This window comes from Uranotaenia lowii, chromosome 3 (genome assembly GCF_029784155.1).
Source record: "Uranotaenia lowii strain MFRU-FL chromosome 3, ASM2978415v1, whole genome shotgun sequence".
NCBI classification, from domain to species: domain Eukaryota; kingdom Metazoa; phylum Arthropoda; class Insecta; order Diptera; family Culicidae; genus Uranotaenia; species Uranotaenia lowii.
In genome coordinates, this window is record NC_073693.1 from 78,251,358 (window position 1) to 78,279,196 (window position 27,839).

General features: G+C 32.8%; 1 protein-coding gene across 2 annotated transcripts in view; it reads left to right on the forward strand.

Moving 5' to 3' along the window:
- Positions 1 to 27,839, forward strand: part of LOC129757038 (pikachurin) — an 865,561-nt gene that overhangs the window by 807,365 nt on the left and 30,357 nt on the right. For both annotated transcript variants that reach the window (XM_055754138.1, XM_055754139.1), the window contains 2 exons: positions 9,132 to 10,930; positions 27,270 to 27,371. In XM_055754138.1, the coding sequence (XP_055610113.1) occupies positions 9,132 to 10,930; positions 27,270 to 27,371 (1,901 nt within the window). The remainder of the gene's footprint in view (positions 1 to 9,131; positions 10,931 to 27,269; positions 27,372 to 27,839) is intronic.

Below are 27,839 nucleotides of genomic sequence, written 5' to 3' on the forward strand. Positions count from 1 at the left end.
AATTCATGATCTGGAATGATTCTTCCACTATTTGATTAGCTTTTTGATGAAAATCAGCTGGCACGCAACTACTTTTTGGACGTTTTATGTCAAATACGAAAAAACATGATTTTATGTGAGACAAGAGAATTAATATAAAGAAGTCATATTTGGTGAACGGGAAGCTACTAATTTTTGGCCAAAAAATGTGTTACAGATTTACCACGACAATAAGATCACAGGTGTATTCGAACTTATTGAACACCCTGTACAATATGATGAAATATAACTTTGATCAACTATTTATTTCGCAGTTCAGTAGAGCTAAGTGATATCGAGTTAAAAACTATTTCATCAGTAAACTGATAATCTCGAAAGGTTGGAAAGCACGCTATAATGTATTGTAAATATATCGCCTCCACTTTTGTAGCTATATGCTATTTAAAAAAAAGGAATTTTTCTCAATAAAAACGTATTACCACTTTAAAAACATATTCAAAGAATTTAATTTATTACTCACGGAAACATAGTTTTGGAGCCTATGTATTTAAATTTGTTATATTAGGAATTCCTGAACTCTCATCTTTCGTCAGATTTGATCTATCACCTCGAGTTTTTGTGATATAATGTTTAAAGTTATTAAAATTAGGATGAGTTGAGTTTCGAGTGAAACCAATCATTGATAACAAATTAACTAACAAATCTACATGAAAAAATACTGATTCTGTATTTGTTTAGTGTTCATTCAAGTAATGAATCAGATTTTAATGAGGATAACGATAAATAATCAAAAAAACAAATGGACAAATTAATTAAATACTGCAAAACGATTTAATTATAATTATAATTTATTCAATTAAGGACATTTTAAAACGATTTAATGTTTACTATAAAATGTATCAAAATTTCATTTGTATAAACACTTTTGAAAAAATCGTTACAATTCTCGTGTTTTACAGAATAAGGTTAAGGTACAAAATTAAAGCATCTTTAACTTTTTTCGCAGAAGCTGAAAGTACTTGTTATTTATTTATTTACAAAGTATCCCTTCTCACGACATAAGTTGGCGAACATAATTCCTAAAATTCACTCGGTCCATGGAAACCGTTCTCCAATTTCTCGGGCACCCCACGTTCGCCAGATCACGCTCCACTTGGTCAAACCACCTCGCTCATGGCGCCTCGTACTTGTGGTCCAATGATTTTGCCAAAAAACAGCGGAAGTTTCTTAAATGATTTTTAACTTATTTTCAAAAATAAGTGCTGATAAAAGAAAACAAATTGCATATTTTGATTCAGTGCAACCAAATTAATCATAATAAGTTCTTAAATTGTTTGCACATTAGAAAAAATTGAATTTTGTGATCTTGTGTAATTTTTCAGAACCCTTTTGAATGTCGAATTGAGCACTTCAACAAGAAAAAAATTAATGTGGGCTAGAATTGTATTTTTTTTAAGAATACTTTACAGCATTATAAAACTTGTAATGACGCAATCGTCTTTTTTTTTATTATGAAAAAGATTAGGAATACAAGATAACAAGGTATAAATGTTTTTTTTTGCAATCTTGAGTATTGAACGCCTGTCACATAGCACCCATTTTTAAATATTTAAAATTAGCACTCGATGCATAAATTTTGATGTTAAAATGGTTGGTTTCAAATTTAGAACTTGTTTAGTTTTTTTTTTTGTAATTCGTTTATTTGAAACGGCTCGGACCTTTGAGTTTTAAAGAGCCAACGTCTTTTTGCTTTTTACAATTGGTTACTTATCCTAGTTTAACAATTTTTCAAAGAAAAGATATACACCCTTATTCTTGTTTTCGATCGAATGACATTCGTTCGAAAGTTAGACAACTTTCAATTCTCGTTTTCGTTCGAACGAATGAGAACAGTTCGATTTTTCGAACATAGCTCGTACGAACTTAACATAGCATTCTGGTTTTCGATCGAACGTATTTTTTCTACCGCCTGACAAACGCAAGTCTCATGCTGCGAACGGAAGGCGTTTAAAGCTGAAGGTGTCCTTTAACCTCATATAAAATATATGAAATTGAAGTAGGGGAAATCGCTAAATTGGAGGAAATAAGACAAAAAAGGATTTGATTATACAAACATTATAGACGCGGGTTGATGTTATGCAAAATTTTGCGAATTGGTTTGCAGTTAGTGAATTTTTTTCGACCGATTTTGTTTCTACCGTCGGCAAACCGGCTGCGGGCATAGGGTAGGTTTAAGGGTTGAGAACGATTGTGGTTCAAAATAATAAAATTTATGTGGCTTTTATTAGCATTTTTGTTCAGAGTAGAAATAAGTCAATTTTTTAATCAAAATGGTAAATTTTTATTAGAGACTCGCCATCGTCTTTCCTTCTGGTAAGGGAAATTTACAGCAGCAGAACAATCAAGGTGGCACCATTCTCACTATCTTCTTGTAACGGGGACACTTCCTTGTAACCGGAGACACTCCAATAGACTATTTACGGCTGCTGGCGAGGGAATTTTCATCGAAATCATCTTCGGCGTTTTTTATGATCTTCAGATTTCAAAAATAAACAAATTTCTATCACAACATTCACTTCTAGAACTGTCATTTTCACACCTCAGGGCTGCCATGAAATTTCGAAGTTAATCAGGCAACCCCAAAATCAAAAGTATCACATTCGTACGAAAACAAGAATACCTTTTTCGAATTCGTTCGAAAGTATACGTTCGAACGAAAGCCAGATACGCCGTAAACGAGAATAAGGGTGATAGAAAGGGAAACGTGAAAATGAAAATAGTTATAGACGAAGGTCGATAGATTTTAGGAATAGATAAATTTCGAACATGTAGTCTAAGTCTATCACAGCCAACACATCTCTCACTGGAACGTTAGGTGGTTTTCCTCGGGCCCGAAGGGAGTCTATTAAATTCGCTCTGGCGACAAGATGGACCTCACACGACCAAAAAATATGCTCGATGTCATGGTAACCTTGGCCACAGCTACACAAATTACTGCCAGCCAGGTTTGCACGAAAGAGTAACACGTTTAAGGAACAATGATTGGACATAAGACAAGAAAATACTCGAATAAAATCTCGACTTAGATCCAACCTATTGAACCAGGGTTTAAGGCAAACCTTTGGGATAATCGAGTGGAGCCATCGACCCAACTCATCCTCGTCCCATTTTCGCTGCCAGTTGACAAGTGAGTTTCTTCGAACTAAAGAGTAAAATTCGTTAAAAACGATTTCACGGTGATAAATGTCTCCTTCCGTCGCACCCACTTTCGCAAGAGAGTCTGCTCTCTCATTGCCCAGAATCGAACAATGTGAGGGTACCCAAACGAAGGTGATGGAAAAGCAACGTTTAGATAAAGCACTCAAAGTATCCCGTATCTTCTCGAGGAAGTACGGAGAATGCTTTCCAGGTCTTATTGAACGGATTGCTTCAATAGAGCTAAGACTATCCGTTATGATGTATTAAACTTGTTTAGTTACACTTGTTTAATCCAAACGCTTTCTTAACACTAAACGTACCGGAGGCGGTCAAATGACGGTTTTTGAACGTTGAACGATGATTACGCCTTATATAATTGTTTTTTCGCAAATTTAACGACAGGACTATTTTTGTTTTTGAAATGCAAGTATTTTTGCGTTTTTAAATTTTTTTTAAGTGTTACGGTTTTCGAATAACGTATGTGGTATACCTATTCATACCGCGAGCGGTCAAATGACGGCAAACACCGTTTTCGCTAAAACTCCCTTGTTTCTCAACCGATTTCTACCAAGTTTAAAGTTTTGAAAAGCTTATAATTCGACTCAAATATGTTTCTCAGGCAATTTTCAGCTACAATCAATAACTTTAAAGTTATTCACAGTACAAGAAAAATTTTATGAAAAAACATGCTTCAGGAAAAAGGTTGTAAATCAGTTATTAAGTGCTCGAAAAAAATTTCACTTAGTGCCTGAGAAAGCTGAAGTTAGAAGCTATATGTTGCACATATGGAAAAAATTTTTGAAAATTTTCTAAGATCATGGCCACAAAAAATGTAAAAAAGTTGTGTAAAACCCGTACTTTTCAATCAATCAACCGCCAAAGCTGTTCCTGTTACAGTAGAAAATTTTGAAAAAGTGAATTGAGAAGTAGACGCAATTTGTCACATTTTGGCATCTTTAGATTTTTTGAAATACGAAGTACATAATTTATGACGACTTTTCAAAGGTAGCTGTTTTTCGAACTTTTTATCAATTTGGATTTTCTAAGACAATTCCTACACCTAAGCTCAGCTTTGCACTGGATTTTGAGTACGTTAACGTAAGGTTTAGGCAATAAAGCTATATGCAAAAGAAAGGTAATTTCATACCGGTTCTAGTGATATAACTGCATTGACGGTGCAATGCTTAACAAAAATATGATAAATAAAACAGTGAAGTAGTTTCTGAATTTTGAAACGTCAGCACAAATTCTTGCTTGGCAGACGGGCGCAGTGGGTGGTAATATCTCAAAGCTATTTTGCACACGAAGACGGATGAAAAGAAACGAAAAAACAAACAAACATTAGCTCAAATTTTCTAGTTTTACTTTCAGAAATATATTTATTATATTTTTGTAAAGCATTGCACCGCCAATGCAGTTACATCACTAGAACCGGCATGAAATAAGCTTTCTTTTGCATATAGTTTTATTGCCCAAACTATACGTTAACGTACTTAAAATCCAGTGCAAAGCTGAATTTGGGTGTAGGGATTGTCTCAGAAAATCCAGATTCATAAAAAGTTCGCAAAACAACTACCTTTGAAAAGCCGTCAAAAATTATGTATTTAGTATTTTTAAAATCTAAAGATGCCGAAATGTGAAAAATTACGTCTACTTTTCAATTCACTTTTTTAAAATTTTCTACTGTAACAGGAACAGCTTTGGCAGTTGATTGATTGAAAAGTACGGGTTTTACACAACTTTTTTACATTTTTTGTGGCCATGATCTTAGAAAATTTTCAAAATTTTTTCCATATGTGCAACATATAGCTTCTAACTTCAGCTTTCTCAGGCACTAAGTGAAATTTTTTTCGAGCACTTAATAACTGATTTACAACCTTTTTCCTGAAGCATGTTTTTTCATAAAATTTTTCTTGTACTGTAAATAACTTTAAAGTTATTGATTGTAGCTGAAAATTGTCTGAGAAACATATTTGAGTCGAATTATAAGCTTTTCAAAACTTTAAACTTGGTAGAAATCAGTTGAGAAACAAGGGAGTTTTAGCGAAAACGGTGTTTGCCGTCATTTGACCGCTCGCGGTATGAATAGGTATATACAAAGTGTCGGTATGTTTAGTGTTAAGATAAGGTTTTTTGTGACAAAATTAGAGATTCAATACGAGAGAATTTTCGAATTACAGCTCTGATCTAACAATAAAAATAAGTTTCAATTTGTGAACGTCATACAGAGGAGTAAAACTAAATTTCTTTGGCCAAGATTGAATAAGGACTGAATTCCGCCGCAGGCGAGCTAATTTTCTGACATGTTTATTAACACTTATTTTCGAACACCTTTTGGGATCTAGAAATTTTCGGTGACTATGGTAAATTCATTTCATTATCTGATAGTTTAACGAGAAAAAAATCCCATTGGGGGGAGGGAGGGGTTAAGGCAGAAACACAATACAGCGTCGGTCGTCGCGTCACGTCAGCGGTCAACGCTGTCGATAAGTACTAAAACGCGGACGCGACGCACCCGAAGATTTTTGCATCACAATTCAGCGTCAAGAGACATCTTAGAGGTCTCTTGACGCTGAATTGTGGTGCAAAAATCGTCAGGTGCGTCGCGTCCGCGTTTTAGTACTTATCGACAGCGTTGACCGCTGACGTGACGCGACGACCGACGCTGTATTGTGTTTCTGCCTTTAAACTACTTAACCTCCCCCCACCCGTTCGCAGGCCTTGTTTGGATAACAAGATAACAAAACGGAAGTTCAAACGAAAAATTTAGAAAAAAATACGGTTTGTCTATGACCGAACAACATATTGTTGTACATGAGGTCAAGAAAATATTCAAAATTGAAAATGATTTCAACTTGAAAGTTTCTTTTTAACATCTCTATTGTACCCTCAAATCGTTAGCAGATGACCAGAATTCTAAAACGAAAATATTTAGTCCTCTGAAAACATTAAATTTTTCTGCCCTATCTTGAACCATTTTTCTCTAGTTTTTTCGAAACTAATGTTTCATTCTGGTCTGTCAAAAAACCTTTTATTAAAAGCTTCATAGAATATTCACTATTCAAAAACCTGTAATCACAAGATCTGTGTAAGTGTTTATTATACTTCATTTTATTGTCATTGGTGACAACTTTGGCGAAGTAATTCGTAGTGTCCGGTCATAGACAACACTTTTGAAAATTAGTGAAAACAAACATAAAATAATTTTTCTTTTCACATTAATATGTTGGAAAATGTAAATTAATATGGTTCTAATATAGTTTTGTGATCAGAATATTGATAGTCTTTAAATCAGTGGAGTAATCATTATTTACCAAAATATATTTTTGAAGTTATTGGTAAAAACGTTATGTGTCTGGTAGTAGACAAATTCCCCCTAAAAGAAAAATGAACATATTTTTTTTAATCCCTAGATACGATTAGAACGCTGTTGATTCCATCATAAATTTAAATTGAAAAAAATTCAATCACATTCCTCTTGTTTGTTTTGGAACAATGCCTAGATATTGTCCAAATTTGCCTTATACTTTTTCCACATTTAAAAAAATCTCCCAGAATTACCCGTGCGAATTGTAATTTATGGTTGAGTGTGGTTGTTCTTTTGACCTTTTATTTTGAAGATATCCGGTCAAACCATCATCTAATTAGATATCAAATAAGCAATTTCAACACCTGTTTTGAACTCTTGAAACTTGGATAGACGATAGACCCACCCATTCTTGAAGACGATCTTATGCATAACATATGTACACATCTAGTTGAAAATAATTGACTCTAAAACATGAGAGGCATTTAAATGGACGAAGTAGAAGTACAGACCCCATTCGTTTTTGGCAACACACCCGAACATTTTATGTTGCCAAAATCGAAAGGTTTGAGGATTATTTTTTCACCTAATACTTAAAAAAACCGTTATTGAAATCATTAACGATATTTTTACACCATTTCCAATAATTTTGTATTTTTAATATAAAGTTCATGATGCATTTAGCACTTTTTTGTTTTGTTTTTAATATTTGTTTATTTTTGTCATTTTTGCTATTATTGCCATTCTTCATAATTTTTAGTTATTTTCGTCATTTTAAATGTGTTGTTCGTATTTGTTTTTTGGTTACATGAAATTTTCATTATTTTTGTAATTTTTTTGTAATTAAATTTTGTTGTTTTTTTTATTTTGTTGTTGTATTCTATCACCATTTAAGAACGCAAAAACGTATTTATGGTTTTTGTCTAAATTATATTTATCCTGTTATAACGAAAACCATAAGGCAATGTCATTCCAAAAATCTTTTCGATTTAGGCACATGTGCCAAAATCGAATGTTGCCAAAATCGAATGTTGCCAAATACGAACGGGGTCTGTAATTTGAAATAATTGCTATTGTTTTTTTCTTAAAAACTCGACCGAATATTCGGTCGAATATTAGTTCCACCGAATAGTTGTAAGGTCAGTATTCGGTATTCGGCCGTTTGCCGAATACCACTATTCGGTACATTTATAGTCTAGGAGGTCACCGTGGAGACATCATTTTTGTTTAAGTTCTTCCAAGCTTGCATCAATGGTCCTATTTATTAGCATGGCACTTTTCCAGTCATTATTTGCTTTTAGCACCCTCGTCTTTTCTCAACTGTTTCGGTTGAGAAACCAGGGCTCAAAAAAGTCAAATTCATTTACCACAAAATAAACTGAATGACACAACAAAAACTTTCATCCTCATCTATTTATACAGACAGCAAAAAATATCAGGTTGGCCTAGACTAACTACATGATGATTGTGAAAATATTTGTTTTATTCAATCATTCGCTTCGCAGTCATTCATTTTACAAAGTCATGACAGTTTCAGAAATGTGAATAGAATTCAAATGTTTAGTTTCTAACGGAAATTTTTAAATAGAGCCTAGCTAACAAGAATTAGGAAAAGAACATTAAAACACCAGAAAATTCTTTAATTGTTATTTTTAAATTTTATAATTAGGTGCTGGAATCACCTGGAATGTCCTTATCCTTATCAAACCCTCAGACATTTTCATAATAATTTTAACAGAATTGCACAATATTAGCTACTACTTAAACTTTTATTCCGGAATTTAAAGTCAGTTTTATTTGACTGTTTTTATTAAGAAACTGAAGAACTTTCGTTCCTAATAAAAGTAAGAACATCGAAGCGATTTTATTGCAGCCAACGCTTACAAAAACATTGAACTCCTTCCAAATATCTAACTTCACTGACTTCAGCATTTTCATGACTGATATTTGTAGGAAGATCACAGTCACGAATTTTAAAATGAAGGGACTTTTGTTCGACTGTCAGTCAGAGATTGCTTTGAGCATAAACGGAAGATTTTTGGTTCAAAGTTAAATGTATACTGTGATTGAAAATAATTTCACATTCACACAAGCATGTCACCAGTTTTGAGCACTGTGAGAAACAGTGTGAAATGCGGCATCGAATGCCCCTCCAAAGTCTAGAAAAAAAGCAAGTGCTATTTATTTTGTCTATAGAGTATTTTCTTGTTTTTTTGTGTTAAAGTATGTCAGGTCGTTACCATTGCCTATCATTTTTTGTAACGTTTTGATAAACTTTATAACCCCAATGGTCATACTTGCGCACCTATACATAAAAGTAGGAAAGGTTTTCTTAGGTAACAACTCTGATGAATATTTTGTGCCTGGTCGAAAACTTCGAGATTATTTGAACTCTTACTCATAGCAATCTTGAAAACGTTGGAAAGCCTATCGAATCGCCCTCACGAGTTTTTTTTACTGTTACCCAGGAGGAACTAATAAATTAACTGGATATTAAGGATTTCAAAACTGCCTAACTTTTTATCCCGAACCCGGGGTTAAAAAGATAAAAATATATCTAAAATTACAAAACAATAATCACAACTCTTGCTGCAGCTTAGTATCTAATAGATGTTTTGCCATTTTTTCTGTTCTTTTCTCTGCCCAGGTGGACATCAACGACCGCACCATCAGCATCATCTCCGAGGCACTCGGCGGTTCCAATGTGGAAAACTGCCCGCACGCTTGCGTGGCCCGTCCGTGTGGTCCTCTGGCGAAATGTGTCCCGGTACTGGACAGCTACGAGTGCCAGTGCCATCCGCAGAACCGACAGTGCAACCAGGCAGAAGAACTCCCATCGGACGTGATCGAACAGCGGCAGCGACTTTTGAAGCAGCACCAGGTCGAGTTGCAGCAGGAGGAATTGTTGAAGGAACAGTTACGGAGGGGAGAATTGCTGGAAGGGGAGGACGACGATGATGAGAGTGGAATTGAGGCGACGACGGAAGTTGACGGAGTCACGGAAAAGATACTAACGGATGTGGTGGCTAGTGATGATGAGTACTACTACTATTATGATGAAGAGGAGGATGAGGTGGGCAAGGATGCAGTAGTGGGTAATGAAAAAATCATGAGCAAAGCAAAAGGTGAGAAGATGCAGTTGGACGTTAGCACGCAGCAGCCCAGTGGGAACGATGATGATGATGATGATGATGATGATGATTATGGTCGCATGGCTAGCAAAGATAGGAAAACTTTGAATGAGAATGTCAAACGACCGGAATATGATGATAACGATTATGATAATGATGACGATAGTGGCATTGACGAGGATTTCGATAAAGATTCATGGTTTAAAAAGGGTAAAACGAAGGCTGCAAAATATATCAAACCAGTAAAAACGACCTCGATAGACAAAAAGCGAATGTCCCATAAAGCTAGTGACAGCGATAAAAAACAGCACAAGGATAAAATTCGAAAATTTTACACCGCAAACGTTGATGAAGATAAAAATGTTGGTGGCGAGGAGACGGATGGCTTCCGAGAGGAACCTGAAAATGACAGCAGCAGCGGCAGCAGTAACTCAAACCAAAACGGAAATAATAAAGATTATGATCGCAACGGAGACCGGATACCGTACCGTCCAGATCTATTGAATAGGGCAAAAAGTGGACAGTGGACGACGCACCAAACCCGGCGGGGGAAAGGTCATGAAAAGCACCAACCGGAACGGGATCCCGACATTGATGAAATATTAATCGAAGAGATGAACAGAATAATGAAAAATAAAAACGACTTCGATGGCGATTATGGAGGAGTAGGGGAGCAACAGCAGAGCGACTCGGATAGCCTGTGGAGCTTGGATGAGGAGGAGGCGAGACATCAAGGGGCTCCCTTAGGTGGTGATACTCAGAATCAACCCTTGGATCCTATTCGGGTAGAAGACAATGATGATGGTGTTGACGATGAGGATAATGACGACGACGACGACGACAACGATGACGACGTAGCGAGAAAAGATAGCACTCACAGCACGTCCGACGTTGATGGAATGCAACATAATCCACGGCGTGATAAAAATCCCAACTCGAGCTCTGACCCCCTTAAACTAACAACTCACAACACCGCCCAGGAAAGTAGTAAACCATTGGTCACCGGGAGCCAACAGCAGCAGCGTTTTAAACAATCCAAACTGAACCAAAACCACGGCGACGGAATACCCCTGCCCCTCAAGCCGCTCAAATATCAGAAGAACAAATATCCGCGCCGCTATCAGGGGGCCTGTTTCACCGGAACCGAGAGCTTCTTCCATTACAGCGATGCGGAAACGATGCGGAGGGTCATCAGCTACGAGATCGATCTGAATCTGAGGTTCAAGACGCACTCGACCAGCGGGTTGATTCTGTGGACCGGGCGGCACAGCGCCCTGGAGGGGGACGATTTCCTGTCCCTCGGAATCGAAAATGGGTAAGTGGCCCGGATTTTTGCGGATAAGTTTCAAATTTCAGGTAGTTTCAGAAATTTTCCTTTACCAAAGGGCCATTCAAAATAAATTGGAGATGAAAAAAAAATCTTTTGTTGTTAAATAAAGCAGCAAAAAGGTCATAAAAGGTGTAAATTTTAAGATAGGATCGAAATTTGCAAATGAGAAGCTTGGAGTCAAAGGGGTTTAAGTTAGGCTTGCCAGATGGTTTTGAAAAAAGCGGGAAATTTTCGGGAAAAAGCATTACATGTTGAAATGTTCTAGAAATAGTCATGATAAATATGTTTGTTTGTTTTTGGTAGATATTATGGGCTTTTATATCTACCTCAATTTAAAATTTTATAAAACTTCAATTGAGGCATAGCTCAATTGGTAGAATACCTGCTTTCCGAGTCAACGTCTAAGGTTTTAAACCCAAGAGTAAACATCGACTAAAGTTGAAGTTTTTCAATGTTCTTTCGCCAACTGGATCATTGGATAAAAAAAATAACTTTGATTGAAATGGAAAAAAGTTAATCATTGATGGGAATGATCCGCATTACAAGCGATTTTCTGATTTAAATAATCTTAAAAGTTGAATTTTCATCATATTTGATGTTGAAAGGTCAATATAAAACCAACAGTTTGGTAAAGCATTCATTTTTCATTATATTTGTTAGCATGAATAGCATTATTTGTTATACTACAAAAGTTTTAAATATAAGTTTAGTTTTAGGATTGAGAACATCTCAAAATTAAAAACTTAATTCGTTCTTATTAAATTAATTCATTTCAGTGCAAAACAGAGTGGGTCATTATTTTAGCAGTCTTCCACGAGCACTTCTAAAAATAAAATCTGTTTGGTAATATTTTTTAGTTTACTGAAAAGCTTCAAATTTTGGCATGCATAAAAAATAGCCAGTTGCCATCGAGGAGCTTCTCGACCTTACCTTTTTCAAAGGCTATGGTGCTTTATAAAGGGATAATCAATATACTTATTTATTTATGTCAAACTAATTCTAATGAATGAAGAAAATGCTTTTGAAACTGAACTGTCAATTTTCATCAGTTTTGAAAATAGATAAACAACATAAATAAAGTTGCCTATCAAATATCAATATAGAGATTGGCAAAAAATAAAAACTTGAAAAATATAAAAACAAACGAAAATTTTAAAATAACATTCAGTTTTACATACAACTTGAAAAGCAATACCTTGGCCCATAAAGTTTGATGGATTGAAATCTGCCATGAGTTCGATGATTAAAACATATTTTCATTCTTGAAGAATGCAGTTAAAAATGTATTATATTTTTCCCTGCTCGTATCCGGGCCGGGAAATTCCGTGCTATTTTATCTTCAAATCCGGCAGAATCCATGCATTCACGTTTAAGAAAATGCAACCCAAAATACGGTGAACACTCGGGCAAACTTGGTAAAAATCCAAGAATAACTCAAAAAAAATGAATTGGGTAATGAATGATTTAAAATCGCATTCAGGCTTCAGGTAAACCGTTCATGGATATTGACAAAATTTGATCAAAAATGTGTGTAAGGACGACACATTCTAAGCTATGGTTGCCAGATTTTTTCCCGGACCGGGCAAATACGGGCAATTTTAACAAAAATCCAAAAGATATCCGGGCATTTGATTTCTAAATTTACATCCCAAAATCTAGACAAATTTGTTAAAAATGATAGAACTATTTAATAAAAAACAATATTACAAATACGATTTGAATTTAAGTAATAAATTTCATTCAGTTATGTCATGAGACGGGAAACGTTTAAAATAAATAAATAATAAAAATTAAGAAAATCTATTTAAATATTCTTTTCTCCACCAAAACTCATCAGGAGATATTTTGAATCGTATTTTAGGCTTTCAAAAAACCGTTCATGATTATTTAGCTTGAACTTGCTCGAAAAAATCGTTTTTAGACGCCAAGGTAGAAAACTCTTATCACTCAATTTAAAATTTTATTTTTGCTAGGTTTTGCAAATAAAGTGAATAAACCCGGGCCGAAACTTGTTCACCAGGAAACCGGGCCTGACCATACTTTTCCTAAATTAGATATCAAATATCCGGACAAGGTTGGAAAAAACCGGGCAATCTGACAATCTCCGTCAAAATGCTTCAATGTGACTTGCATCTTAAAATTTAATAGTATTATTTTGAAGTTTGGATAAAGGTATTTAACCAAAATATATCAGGAAAACTTTGTTGAAAAAAAGCAGGACATTTCGACTAAAAAGCGGGACATTAGAACATTTTCTAAAAAAACAGGAAATGTCCTGCTTTTTTAGGACTGATGGCAACCCTAGTATAAGTGCATTAAAACTAATTTCGGGAAAACACGTTTTTAAGTTTTTGTGGATGGGCATTTTATATACATTTTTCAAAAAAAAATGTATTCTACTTTTGAATGTTAAAGAAAATTATATAAAATTCTTAAAATCTTAAAAAAAAAAATCACCAAATATAGTTTTAAATATGAAAAATCGTTTGGCATTATTAATAAAAATCAATCATTTGGTTCCATAAAATTCAACCAAAGGGCATGAGATTAAATCAAACGAAATTCTACCATCACTTTAACGTACTGCAAGCCATTTTTTTTTTTTTTGCGAATCCTCGCACTGCCCATTTGAGATTTGATCACAAAATTCGCTGTATTCTTGAATATTTTAATTTAAAAAAAAATTACACAACAATGTATAGATGTTTGATTTAGCACCTACATGAAAAAGTTTCGTTAAATGCGATATGCGCGGCATCCGAACCAAATACCGAATCTTATTTTACCTTTAAGTTTGTTAATTAATTTATTTTGAATTTTTATTTTTTGCATGTCTATTATGAAATCAGTTCATCTTAAATTGAGCTCTTATGAAATATTTTCGATTTTAAAACAATGCAGGTAATTTAATATATCAATGGCAATATTTTTGATGATAAATTTTCATTTTGTGGAAAAAATGAATAAAAATAATAAATTTTGTTTTCTTGCAAACGTGTGTAAAAAATTTCAACCGGACCAATGAAAATTATTTGATTTAAATTTTAGTGCTTCCAATATAAATTGTCAACGATTCAGCGAATATAGTGAAGCAATCTTAAATTTTCCTTTTAATATGTATTGTTCACGATAGGAATTAGACACGGAATATGAAATGTTATTGAGTATACAAGCTAAAATTGAGAAAATATGTTGAATTGTTAATGAAACCCTGCTTAAAGCAATACACGTGTTATATGTAATGTTAAAAAAGTTTAATTTAAGCTATCAAAACTGAAGTTAACCTATCTTTGGGTGAATAAATTCTGCACAAAAGATGTGCAAAAATGTCATTTGTCCTTAATTGGTTCAAAATTTCAAAGGATGCAAAGAATTCGGTATTTAACCCTCATGTGCACAACCCTGCCTTTAAATAGACGGGGTCTATAACTTTAACTTACTTTATGCGCAAAATGTTGCAAAATATGTTCTCCAATCAATCCATACTAATGAAAACTGTTTAGAAGAGAAGCATTAAAAGAAGAGAAAACTGGAAATGGACCTATTTAGAAAAATCCTCTATTTGGTAGCCTCAGAAATCCTTGAGTCATGTGTTTTTCAATCTAAAAAATGATTGATTGTTAGGTTGAAGAGCTATCACCATTCTGTATTGATTTTTAAAAAATCCTACGTTAAGTAGGAGAGATGAAACGTAAACTCCTTCTTCAAGCGGGGTAGGGAAACAACGACAACAGTTCGAAAAATATTTACAATATTAAATGTTTACTTTTCATACAAGTTTAAATAGCTACTTGTGGAACTGTTCTAACAAAATTTATACAAAAATATAACTTTGAGTCAGTTGAAAAATGTTTCAAAATTAGGGAAAACAGAGTCTAAACCTGAAAAAGTATGTACTGAAAGTCAAGTTCCTTAGACCCTCTGTACTATACAATTTTTGAAGAAATTGTCGATTAATTTTTCCCATCTATTAATTTATTGAAGAAAAAAAGTAGATTGTAATCATATAACTAAGCTTCTGTGAATTTTTCAGTGAAAAAAATTGGGTTCTAGGGTAGGTTGCCAGAATTTTTTCAACATTTGTTCTGACAGGAAAACCCGAGCAATTTTATATGAAAGCCTGGCAAAATCTGGGTACTTGATTTTGAAATTGACACTAAAACCCCGGTCAATCTCCGGTCAAATTTGGTCAAAATCTAAAATTTTTTCATCAAAAATAAAAAAAAAATTTAAAAAACATTTTCGTCAAAGTAATCGAAAGGTTTTAAATCGTATTTAAGGCTTCCAAAAAACCTAACATGATTATTTTTATGAAGCTTGCTAGAAAAAAAAAGTTTTAGAAGCATATGTAAAAAAATTACAACTGAATTGATTTTCTTGAAGATCCACCGAAATTTGGAAGGGAAAAGAACCCAGGAAACCGGAACATAAGAAGATCCAAAAAAATGGTCATAGGCATCGCAGTACAGCAAATAATAAAAATTTAAAAAAATAAATCGAATTAGAATAATATTATAAACTCTTCGCCCTTCAAATATATATTTGGAATAATAACTCTTTTATATAAAACATCACTTTGTTTATACGAGCTCTATCTGAAAAAACAAACTGTGCGAAAAAAGCTGTGGCTTTTGAAGGACGATGAAACTTTTACCGAATTTGACTCGAGATGACATTCTTGTGTGCAATTTTTTAACGTTGTTTTTTATATAAATAAGGTATTCCTGATGACCTACATTACATATGACAAAAATAAATAAAAATTTGAGTTACAGTGGGTTAAAAAATTGTATTTACGGCTTCACAAGAAATGAAGAGACCAACTGGAAAAATTATTATAACATATTTTTTCTGGCTCATTTTTGTTAACTGAGGAATGTCTTATTGCATTTTCTCGATTTGTGGTCTAATATTTTCACTACCGATACGGTTTAAAGGCTGAACCTAGAAAAAGAAAATTTTATCGCGAAAATACCGAAATTCATCAAACGCCAACACCATGAAAAACTCGAGTAACTCTGTAAAAAATGGTACCTAAGTTTACAATTAAATCAGTGCAAAATTTTACAAACTCTTTATTATTTAAAAATATTTTACGAATGCTCTAAAAACAAGAAGTAGGGCTCTCAAATCCCATACAAAGGTTGAAATATAGGTACGCTTTTTAGATGTTTCAAACTGAGTTTTTGTTTCATCATTTTTTTATATTTTTTTTTTAAATTTTAAAGTCATTGATCTTTGGAAATATCCGACAGAAAAATTGAGGATAAAATCAATATCTACATATTTATATTTTTTGGCTTTTTAAGTGAGTGAGTAAAGAGCAATATACGATAAAAACTCTCAAGAACTGTTAAAAGTAAGGTGGAATTTATCAGCACCTCACTCAATCCAATGCAAGTCCACCATCTTAACTCGGCAGGGATTAAATTGCCAATTGTAAAATAAATAAATGGCATTCTACTTTTTGAGGTTCATGAAACGTTTCAAACACTTAGAGGTGGAAAAATTATCTTAAATTTTTATTCTCGATTGATCAATCCTCACAGTATTTTTTTTCAAAATTTTCACTTCTTCTGAACTACGTCCATTTCATTGCGCAACTTAAAGCCATGGGCTTCAACCTGATGCTTTGTCTCAAGACACCAAGCTCTTCCGCAGTAGAAATATTGAACGACTCGGTCAGAAGACAAATATTGGGTCGGGAGAAAATTTTCGATTCCCCATCAAATCTCCATTATGACCAATTCACACTGAATCAAAGTGAAACTTTCATCCAACATAAATATTTGCTCCTATTCCTGGGCCACCGATGTGCGAGGAAAGCGTTTTGGGCTGCGTTTGATTTTTTCCTTCTACTTTTTTGCTGCTCAGCTGCTGCTGTTCAAACCAATCGAAGCTCTGGAAGCTGCTCCATTATTTTGCAAACGGTGTTGCCAAAGACTTCCCATCCATTCTTGGCCCGTTTCCCCAGCGAGGGGCTTTAACATGATATCGACGGCAGGCTCCCATGGGAGGAACATTTTTCTCCCATCAAAACCAAAGTGCCGGTGATGGCAAAGTTAAACACATTCAAATCACGTTATCCGACATCGAATGGGGGATCCAGCGAGAATGGGCGCAGGACCACCCACCATGCCATGCCACATCGTACACTTCCGGTATCATCGGAAGAAGATTATCAACTTCTGTGTGTGGCCAAACTCAACGAACCATTCGAATGATGATGACGGTGTCTGTTTGCATTGGATTGGCGCGATTGGTAGACGGATTTTTTTTTCCTTACACAATGAATATTTTATGATGATTCTAAGCTGTTAATTGGATTAAGATTATTTCTGATATGGTGGATTCTTTTTGTTGAGTTCTGTCAATTAGATATCAGTGGGTGTTAAAAACTCGTGAATATCACAAATTTTTCATTTATGAATTTCTTATAACTCGCGGGAATTGTTCCTTCTATACATTTTTGCGTAAGTAGTTTTTTTTTAAGGAAATGAGTTTTAAAGTTTTCAAGAAAAAAGCGACCAACAACAACAGTGTTTTTTAAGATAAGTGACAAACAAAAGCAACAAAACATGAGAATGGGAAGAGGAAAATTCAGATATTTAGTGGTCCATCGCAAACATTTTTTTTTTCGACTTTCCTGCGATTTCAAAAATAAATAAACTACCCTCTTCATCCCTTCATTTACAGAAAAATGTTGACATAATTTTCATTTTTTATTGAGTTCCCGTAATGTTTTAATAATGTTTGGCTTAAGTTACCTCAACCGTCACAAACTTCATATCACACGTACTAAACTCATATCCAAAATACAAAATTGTGAAGAAAATAAAATCGCTATGAATTTCAATATTGTTGGAAAAAAAATTTAATTTTTTTTTGTCAGGAAATCACTAATTCTTTCCTAAAAAAAATATATTAGAAGAGTGAGTAGGTTTTATACCATCGAAAGATGGTATTGAAAGGTGACAAACTTCCGTGAACTTTTCCTGCTCAATTCTAGATGAAAACAGTATCGAAAAGTGCTACTTTCAAGCACTGAAACATTTTCGAACAGTACATTCCACGACATACATGATCATAAACTTTCAGTCGTTGGCATGGTCGTCCAAATGTTCTTATTTAGTGATATGCGTTTCTTGTTGGTTAGTCAATAAATTTTCAAGGGAATTTTTCGAACTTGCATAAAATTGTGTGAATAACTCGTTGCAAAACCCCTTTTCTACAGCGTTCGGCGTTACTTTTACGACTTGTGCTGAAAAAATCAATTTTTTTATGCATAAACAACTTTTTTTTCTCGAAAACCTGTGTATTAGAGTGACCCAAATGACCCAACGTTTAAGAGAGTTATGCGTTGCAGGTTAAAATTAATTCTAGACCTAGTGCAAGATCTCATGCCAAATATGGATACAATCATATCACGGGAAGAGGACGCTCAACGAGCCTGAAGTTTGTACGGAAATTTAAGACATTTTGTTCGGTAGAACCATCAAAAAACAGTTTTTCATCAATCACTTTGGTTCCCTTCCGCTGATTTCATTCGAATACGGTTTTTCTTTAAATCCAAATTAAGTCACATATTTCACCCGAAGACTGCATTACGATTAAAGTTAAGATGAAGAAGTTATAAGGATTCAAAATGGGCTGACTTTTTAAGGGTGGTATTCATCCCTGTCATTCAATGAGGCGTTGTTCGATCACACCGACCGAAAAAGTTTACCCATTTGAGAATCCTATTAACAAATGTTTTTAAATCTTATGAAACTTTTTATCAGAATTACTGTTTTTTAAGTGTAAAAACTTAATTGGTCGCCTTTTCGTGTATTTTTATCCTACAATTTCATGTTTGCCACATGAGAAAAAAAAATCAACATCAGGTGACTGACTTGCTATATTCTTGATTGATTTTTAAGTGGGAATCTTTTAAAAAAAAATTAAAAAAATGCATGAAAAAATAACTCCAATACATCATTTTTGACAATATTATTGCACTTATGCCTTTGAAAGAACACAATGAATGTTAATTTTCCATAAAAATGTCATCGTCTGAATGATTGTGGAATTCTGGATTCTGAGACAAGGTGTTCTTTTTTTTTTTTTATTATAGAGACTTTCAGCCTCGGGCTGGTTCGTCTATCATAATGTTCTAAAGAAGCATAAAAAACTGGTTTTCCATCATATATTTTTTCTTTATCAATCGATTGCTTGATTATGCAGATTTTATTAAAACTTCAATTAAGACTAACATTTCACCTGAAGACCTGCAACTCGATTGGACTTAAAACAACAAAGTTCTGGCTGTTCAAAGATTGTATTTTGGTTACAAATTGTCGTTTACAAATTTTCCGATTCCACTAAAATTTGACATATGTCCTTCTGATGACTTCCTTAAACTATCCAAGTCTGTTTTTGCAAGTATTTTGATTTTAAAGTAGCTATTTATTAAGACAAATTTAATAAATTAAATTTATAATATCCTTAATTGTGATTTTTATTAAAAATGTATGATGAAAAACCAGTTTTGTGTACTTCTTTAGAACACTATGTCTCAGAATTCCCATCACACTTGAGATTAAGTGCAACCCTTTCCTGTTGTCCGATTCCGCTCAAATTTGACATATGGCCTTCTGATGATTCCCTTAAACCATCCAAGTCTTTTTTGCAAGTATTTTGATTTTAAAGTAGCTATTTATTAACCTTCCTAGGCCGTTCGCAAAATTTGAACAAATTATTTTCGTGATTTTGACTAGTAAATTGATTTCGTTCCACTGGTCACATATCTTGACCGATATTTATGAATTTAGATTCATTGTTTAGGTAATTTATTCAAGATTTTAAATATATAAAATTTAAATCGATTTGACTTAGCAGATGACCTATAGAACGCTTTGAACAGAAAAAAGACATCATTTAAAAATTCTTATATCTGCAGTATAGGTGTTGGTGTAAAAAAATTTTTTTATATGTTTTGAAATTGTGAAAAATAAATCTTTTTAAACATATATAAAAATGTTAGGGTCCCATGGGAGTTTTGGTCGCGATCTTGGAATAACCGGAAAAAAAAATTCTCACTTTTCAAAAGAGGTAACATTTTTTCTTAGCAGCGCTGTATCTCATTCATAATTGGACCGATTTTCAAAATTTAAATTTTAGTTTTATTTTGATAATATGATATTCATTTTCATTTAATACACTTAGTATCTCAAATATTACTGTTATTCGTAATACGAGAATGAAAACAAGAAAAAAATCGTGATTTTCGAACCCGTCTGTTAGGATGCGCACATTTCTCATTTTGTTATCGTGATTTCTTAAAATTTTTCATCAAACCTGCCCATTTTTTATATACCCAATGATAGATTTTAATCTCTACAATCGATTGATATGCTGTTTATGTGGTTTTTCAAAAATTTGTAGCAACGTTTTCCGAATTTACTAAAAGATATCGGAATTCGTCTAGATTTTCAAAAGTTTTGTAGCAAGCAAGCACAACCCCCCGGGAGAGCGTAAATCGAACAAAATCCATGGCTCTCCCAGTCGTGCTCTCGAAATCTGCCGTCCTATGGCAGACTGAAGGAATCGCCCGCATGGTTACGTAGGGTGGTTTGTGCTGATACGTATGAATATTTTTACGTACCTAATTCATAGCTAAGTCATTGTCTTCATCATTTTGATTGTTTTTCAGCTTTGCAAAGTTACAGAGACCTAGTTCAGAAATGTTTTCAGAATTCTCATTTGGCAAAATAATTTCGGTGGCATCTTCTTTGATTTTTATTTGTAACATAAAATTTACATACATACATAAGACTTTTACACAAGTGTGAATGATTTCGATGTTAATTTTTGAATTATTTCAAAACAATACGTATTAAAATAATATTTGCTGTTTATATTTCAGATTACAAATCTGAACTTCAAATCCGAATGAAGAATAAAATTTTAGAATAAATAATTCAATATCCATGATTCATTTTTCTATGTTCACAATTCATTTTTTCTGAAATCAAAACTCTCAAATCGAAATTGTTCACAATACTAAGCTTCCAATGGTGAATTTTGAATAAAAAGTCCACAATTTTTAATTCTTTTTTAAACCCTAATTTAAAAAATAAAACAAACTCACGATTGAAAACTCGTACTACAAAATTGTATGTTTCATATTTATGATACTAAAATCGAAACTATCAAATTTAAATTTGAATTCTGATTTTTGTTGGGTTATGAATTTGAAATTAAGAATAAGCAATTCTTTTGTCTTCGTTTTCAATTACTTATTTATTTATTATAAATTCCAATTCTGAACTCTTAGAAAAATGTTAATTTGAATTGCAAAATTCATATTTGGAAATTCAAAAATTAAAATAATAAAATCCGAAAAACTAGTTTAGATCTCACAATTCGAAGCACAGCATTATGAATCCATAAAACTATTTCTGAAGTTTTAATCATAAATTATTTATAATTTATTTGGAGTTTTTTTTTAATCCTGATAATAAGTTAAAACTATGAATCTTTTTGAAGAAAACATGAGTAAAATCATAAAAATCACACTTATGTAAATGAAGAATGTCTATTTAAAAAAATATCACTGAAACAAAAGATGTCGATGACAATTTTCTGGAACATAATGTCTTAACCTTTTTAAACACGACTTTTTTTAAATTGATATGACAATTACTAATTCATTCAAAGCTTCTTTTAATTCTCATAACACCACGAAGAGTTCAAATTATGATTTAAATTACTTTTATGCACATTTTGTCTCATATTTCACATGTAAATTAGAACTCGATATTTATAGTATTATAAACTTAAAGATTCAAATCGTTGTAATATTGGTTGTGATTGTTTTTCATATAACAATATCCACGCGCTTCCGGAATAATGTAAATTAAGTGTCGTTTTGAAACCACACTATGCATTAAATATAAAATAAATTCTGAACTAGGTCTCTGTAACTTTGAAAAGCTGAAAAACAATCAAAATGATGAAGACAATGACTTAGCTATGAATTAGGTACGTAAAAATATTCATACGTATCAGCACAAACCACCCTAAGTAACCATGCTGGCGATTCCTTCAGTCTGCCATAGGACGGCAGATTTCGAGAGCACGACTGGGAGAGCCATGGATTTTGTTCGATTTACGCTCTCCCGGGGGGTTGTGCTTGCTTGCTAAAAAACTTTTGAAAATCTGGACGAATTCCGATATCTTTTAGTAAATTCGGAAAACGTTGCTACAAATTTTTGAAAAACCACATAAACAGCATATCAATCGATTGTAGAGATTAAAATCTATCATTGGGTATATAAAAAATGGGCAGGTTTGATGAAAAATTTTAAGAAATCACGATAACAAAATGAGAAATGTGCGCATCATAACAGACGGGTTCGAAAATCACGATTTTTTTCTTGTTTTCATTGTGGTATTACGAACAACAGTAATATTTGAGATACTAAGTGTATTCAGTGAAAATGAATATCATGTTATCCAAATAAAACTAAAATTTGAATTTTGGAAATCAGTTCAGTTAAGAATGAGATACAACACTGCAAAGCAAAAGTCCTTAAAAAGAAGCTTTTTTTTCAGAAATTCCACGCTAGCGACCGAAAATTCCATACGACCATAAATTTTTCTATATGTTTAAAAAGATTTATTTTTCACAATTTCAAAACTTATTAGATAATTTCAATATGTCAAAGCAATGAGAAGATATGGGAATTTTGAGAAGACATTATTTTCGGGTTTTTTTTTTCCATTCGGAGCAGAATCCAGACGTTCGGATAAGTTACATCAAGTGAAATTTTATACATTCAGAAACTAGAATAAATTTCCTAACTAATGAATGTAAAATCATCAAAATCGGTTAACATATATCATCAGGGGAACGCGCGCAAACTCTCGGGTCATATTGACCCGAACGGCTTTTGTGTAACTTTTTTTTTCGGCTTGCCAGTTGTGGCATTTCCGGTGGTCACAGGAAGTTGCTTTTTCTACAGGTTATGTATCCCGTGGTTTTAGTAATATGTTCCAAATTTCATATTTTTCCGATTTTTTTCAAAAGAGTTATGACGATTTTAAAGTTTGCTTCGGGTCATATTGACCCGAACGGCCTAGGAAGGTTAAGACAAATTTGATAAATTAAATTCAAAATATCCTAAATTGTGATTTTTATTAAGGATTAAACCGTTAATAGCTCTCCACACGATAATATAAACAGCATGTTCTGTTCAGCAAAGTTTAAGTGCACAAGAATCCGCATCTTTTGATGGCATTGGTATCAAAAATATTTTACGCTTGGTACACATTTTGATCAGTTGAATACAAAATTTTCGGACCAAAAAATTTTTTTTCTTGGAAATAGCTTGCTTGCTTTACATATTAGTACTAATTTGGTTCATATTTCATTTTTTACGTGTAGTATAATTGAACAAAAAAAATTAAAAAAAAAATTTAAATGTATAAATTTTATGAAAATTTTTGTACCCAGAATTTATTTAAAATCAAACCTTTTGAAAGTGGACTTTTTCCAAAGATCGCGCAACTAAAGAAAATTTTATATTGGTGATCCATGTTTGAAAAATCTGAAACAGTTTCATCATTCGCAGTTTTCAGTCAGATTCACAAGTTTAATTTCGAATAAATAACTGACGAAAGAATTCACATGTAAAGCCCAAAATTCTGAATTCAAATAAGAGATTTCAGGTTAAAATTCTTATCCAAACTTCGCTTTTTGGCTCAAAATAAGTAAGAATTATTAACTAGAACTTAGATTTAAAATCATTTTTAAATTCGGAATTCAGATTTTGAACTCAGGTTCAAAAAACTGTACCCAACTGTATCAAGATTAAAATATCAATGAGAGGATTTCATAAAGGTTTAAAACGACAGGCACTACGATCGCCTGTCATTTGAATCCTTAATCCATAATTTTGATTCTGGGTTCAGGATCACAATTTTACATTCATTCAGATTCAGAAAGAAACACAAACCAGCAGAAATCACAAATATAAAATAAAATTCTTATTTTTGAGATATCTTTATTTATTTTTTTTTTTAATTTCATAGGATTCAAATCATTATTACACAAGTTAACAGCATTTTTTTAACTAAATTAAGAGGGGTGAGGGAGGGTAGGGTCTAACGGGTGAAAAACACCATTTTCACGGTTTTTTTCTAGAGCTATCGTTCAAACAAATGTATTCAAATTTTTTGCATCATACAAAGCATTGTTAAAAGAACATTTAGTAATTTTTTTGTAGATATATATTGAAAAATGAGCCGGTGACGGAGCACTTTCGAGGATGCCTTTTAGAAAACAGGATTTGCGGTGAACACTGTATCTCAGCAGAGAATCATCTGAAGTCAAAAAATCAGAGCAAAATATTTTTAATAGATGTTTTTCTGGACCCCAACGTTTTTATTTAACTTAAAAAAATTTTATAAAATTTTTATGACTGTTTGACTACGATTTTTCACGAAAAAATCCACCATTTTTTATCTGTAAAATCTCCCCAAAGTAAAAAAAAAAGAAAAACTTTGGGGTCTGGTATTTTATGTGTAGAAAATATGTTCCAAATTTGAAAAGAATCGGATAAGTAGTTTTCAAATGACGATGTCCACGGACTTTAAAAATGTGCTTTCGAGAAAAACGCGTTTGAAGTTTCTGCTCTAGAATTCATGCAGTATTAGATAGGAGGAGATAAAGGCCTATAATTTCTACAGTTTTGCTACAATTGACTTGAAAATTTGAAACAACATTCTTGAAATGTTTTACAATAAGAAAATAAAAAATAAAAAAATCGATTTTTTGAAAGTGTTAGACCCGAGTTGCAGTCTTCGAGTGAAATATTTATCTCAATCCAGGCTTTAAGAAATTTATTCATATAAAACAATCAGACAATAACAAAAAAAGTTATCAATAAAAACCAATATTTTTTGCTTCTCTCGAACAAAATACTTTAAAATTTTATTCACGCTTGAGACTCAAGCAACCCCTCCTCATAGTCATATCATTCTGAAATTTGGCATGTGACCTTCTGGTTATCTTATATTAATTTTTGAGTTAAGGCAAGTGAGATTTACGATGTTTAATTCTTCCTTTACTATGATAAGTACACCGCGGTTCGTTATATTATTAAAAAGTGCAAAAAAAAACTGCTTTGGTAAAGTAACCATAACTTCTTAAATTCTCAACTGATTGTGATAAATAAGCACTTCAATTCTTTGTTTTGAAATTATTCTTAAGGCCAACAAAAATCAGACTTTTTAAATGTTACCTTCGAGTCTAAAACTTTTGATGAAGCAAAATTTACTCTTAAAAAAATATGTGTTTTATAATTCGGTTTATCACAAAGTCACTAATATCAACAATATTGTTGATTATTAGCAAAAATAATGTTCAGATTATCGATAGCAACTTAATTTACCTTTCATTTGGAAAAAAAAATTTCAAATACATATCCGAGATATTTGAATCCGAGTAAGGGGTATTTTTTTAATTTTTAGAAAATCTCTTAATTGGAGCATAACTCACAAACTGTTCTTATGAGATTTTTTTGAATTTCATTTTCGGATTCAGCGTCCGATTTCAAATTAAAAATAGAGGTCAGTCAATTAAGTTCACGGTTTTTGATAAATGTTGTAAACTTAATTATTAATTAAATTATCAATAATATTTTTTGTAGTCAAGAACTTTACATTATTTTTAAAATAAAATTCAACACGTTCTATTGATTTTATGTTTGACGTTATCTGCATGGCAGATGCTTTTTAAACAAAGTTTTAAACTAAAATGAAGTAATAAAGAGAATTAACTTGATCTCAAAAGGTGTTCGATAAGTGTTAACAAGAAAGTTATAAAATTTTCTCACCGAAATTAGTTTTAAATCACCCTAGGCTTTTGAGACATAATATTTAATGAAATTACAAACATATATTCCGTTCACGAATTGAAACTAGTTTTTAATTGTAAATTATGACTGCAATTCAGTTCAATTCAATCAACCTTTTGTGTTTAAACTCTAAACATGACATACAAAAACTCTACTTCGCCTTTATAATGGGATTTTATTCAGAAATGTAACCAATCAAGTTCAGAGTTTCGAACCAACCATTTTGAATTCATAATTATTTCATCGAATACTAATTTTATACATCAACACGATGGTCATCAGATTTAGCGAATCAAAATCTTAAACCAAGTATCCTCTGCTTTATTACTAAAGATTTTCATTTTCCAAAAAATTTACTGATTAAAAATATCCTTCATCAAACCAATTTCAACCCAATTTTATTTTGTGTTTCTTGTTGTTCCAAATTCAAAAACTTTTTGATAAATTACACAAGGCCACAAATTTAACATCCTTCCAGGTGCATAGAATTTAAAAGGTAATTTTGATGGATGCCCTGGATCTTCATATGCAATTTTTTCAATCAGCTTTTGTTTTTCGAATAACTTTTGCAAATATTTAAAAACCATTTTAGAAATTTCGGCGTTTTTTTTTTGAAAAAAACTTTAAAACAAAAACACAACATTTATAAATAAAAGTAAAAATCAATTATCAACTTTCCGCAAGATTTCAAGTTATTTTGAATTCTACAATTAAAGTTATAGAAGTTTTCAGTTTGAGTACCTTTTCCAATTGTTAATGAAGTTTTCAACCAAATAGAATTTTAGATATTTTGAAAGCAAAAATCTAATCGTTGAATTTGAATTTCGGAAACTCCCTCATGGAAGAGTCCTTCGTATGGGCATGCTCTAACTTTTATTTCAAAATGTTTGAAAAATTGCTACCGATGCCTCAAAAAATCATGCTTGTGGTTAAAATGAGTTAGCTTACTACTTTCTAGTATATAGCGATATTTTGGATGACTAACGTTTTAAGGTATCCAGGATCATTTGATCTGGGTTTCCTAGAAGCGACCATTAAGTGCTCATAAATGGATAGATGTTGGTTACACAAAATTATGACTAACTTTACTAGCAGTAACTTTAAAAAAAAATTTAAACTCAAAAACGCCCACAGGTCGGTTTATTTTAAAATAGACATTTTTCAACAAGTACAAGTATAATTTATATATTTAATATCGTTTGCAAATAGTTTCGTTAAACGCAATAGGAGAAAAACCATATAATCGGGGGAACCCTCTGGTGATGAATCAGCTTACGAAGGCTGCTACCAACAAGAAAGTATCTCTCAAAAACTGATACCATTTTTAAAGAATTTTTCCCCTAGCTTTAAAACCTTTAAAGAATGATCATGTCGTGCTCATTTTCTCGTTTTCATTTTTTTTTCTTCTAACAAATCATCCACAGCTACCTGCATCTACGGTACAACCTCGGCTCCGGTGAGATCAACATTAAATACAACGCCACAAAAGTCAGCGACGGCCTCTGGCATCGAGTGCGGGCTCTCAGGTAAGTCAGAGTCAGAAGCCAGGAGCTTCAGCTAGGAAGGATGCCAACATAAACATTTCCATTTTATATCCGGTATCATCCATGGTTCACGGGAAAAATGCCTTTTTCCTCTGGCTTTGTCCTTGTTTTTTGGTTTTTTCCTTTGCTGGTAGCTATCATTTGCCCGCATAACACTAAAAGTCACTGGGTTAGTTTCCTTGGGGTTTAGAAATTTGTTTCGAATTTATTTTCCTCGGATTGATTAAATTCTTCCCAAGCTAAACGCATTAAAGTTTCCGCAAGTCGTGGCTGTAAGCATTATCTTCCTCAAAAGATGTTTATCTTCAGGAACCTTCTGAATAGGAGTTTTTCATATAATTTTAATTAAATATATGCTATGAGAGCACTTCACAATTCTTTGCACCTGCCAAATGGAAATCCTTCCGGTCGCCAAGCGGATGATGCGAAGAACTTTTCCCCCTTTTCCTC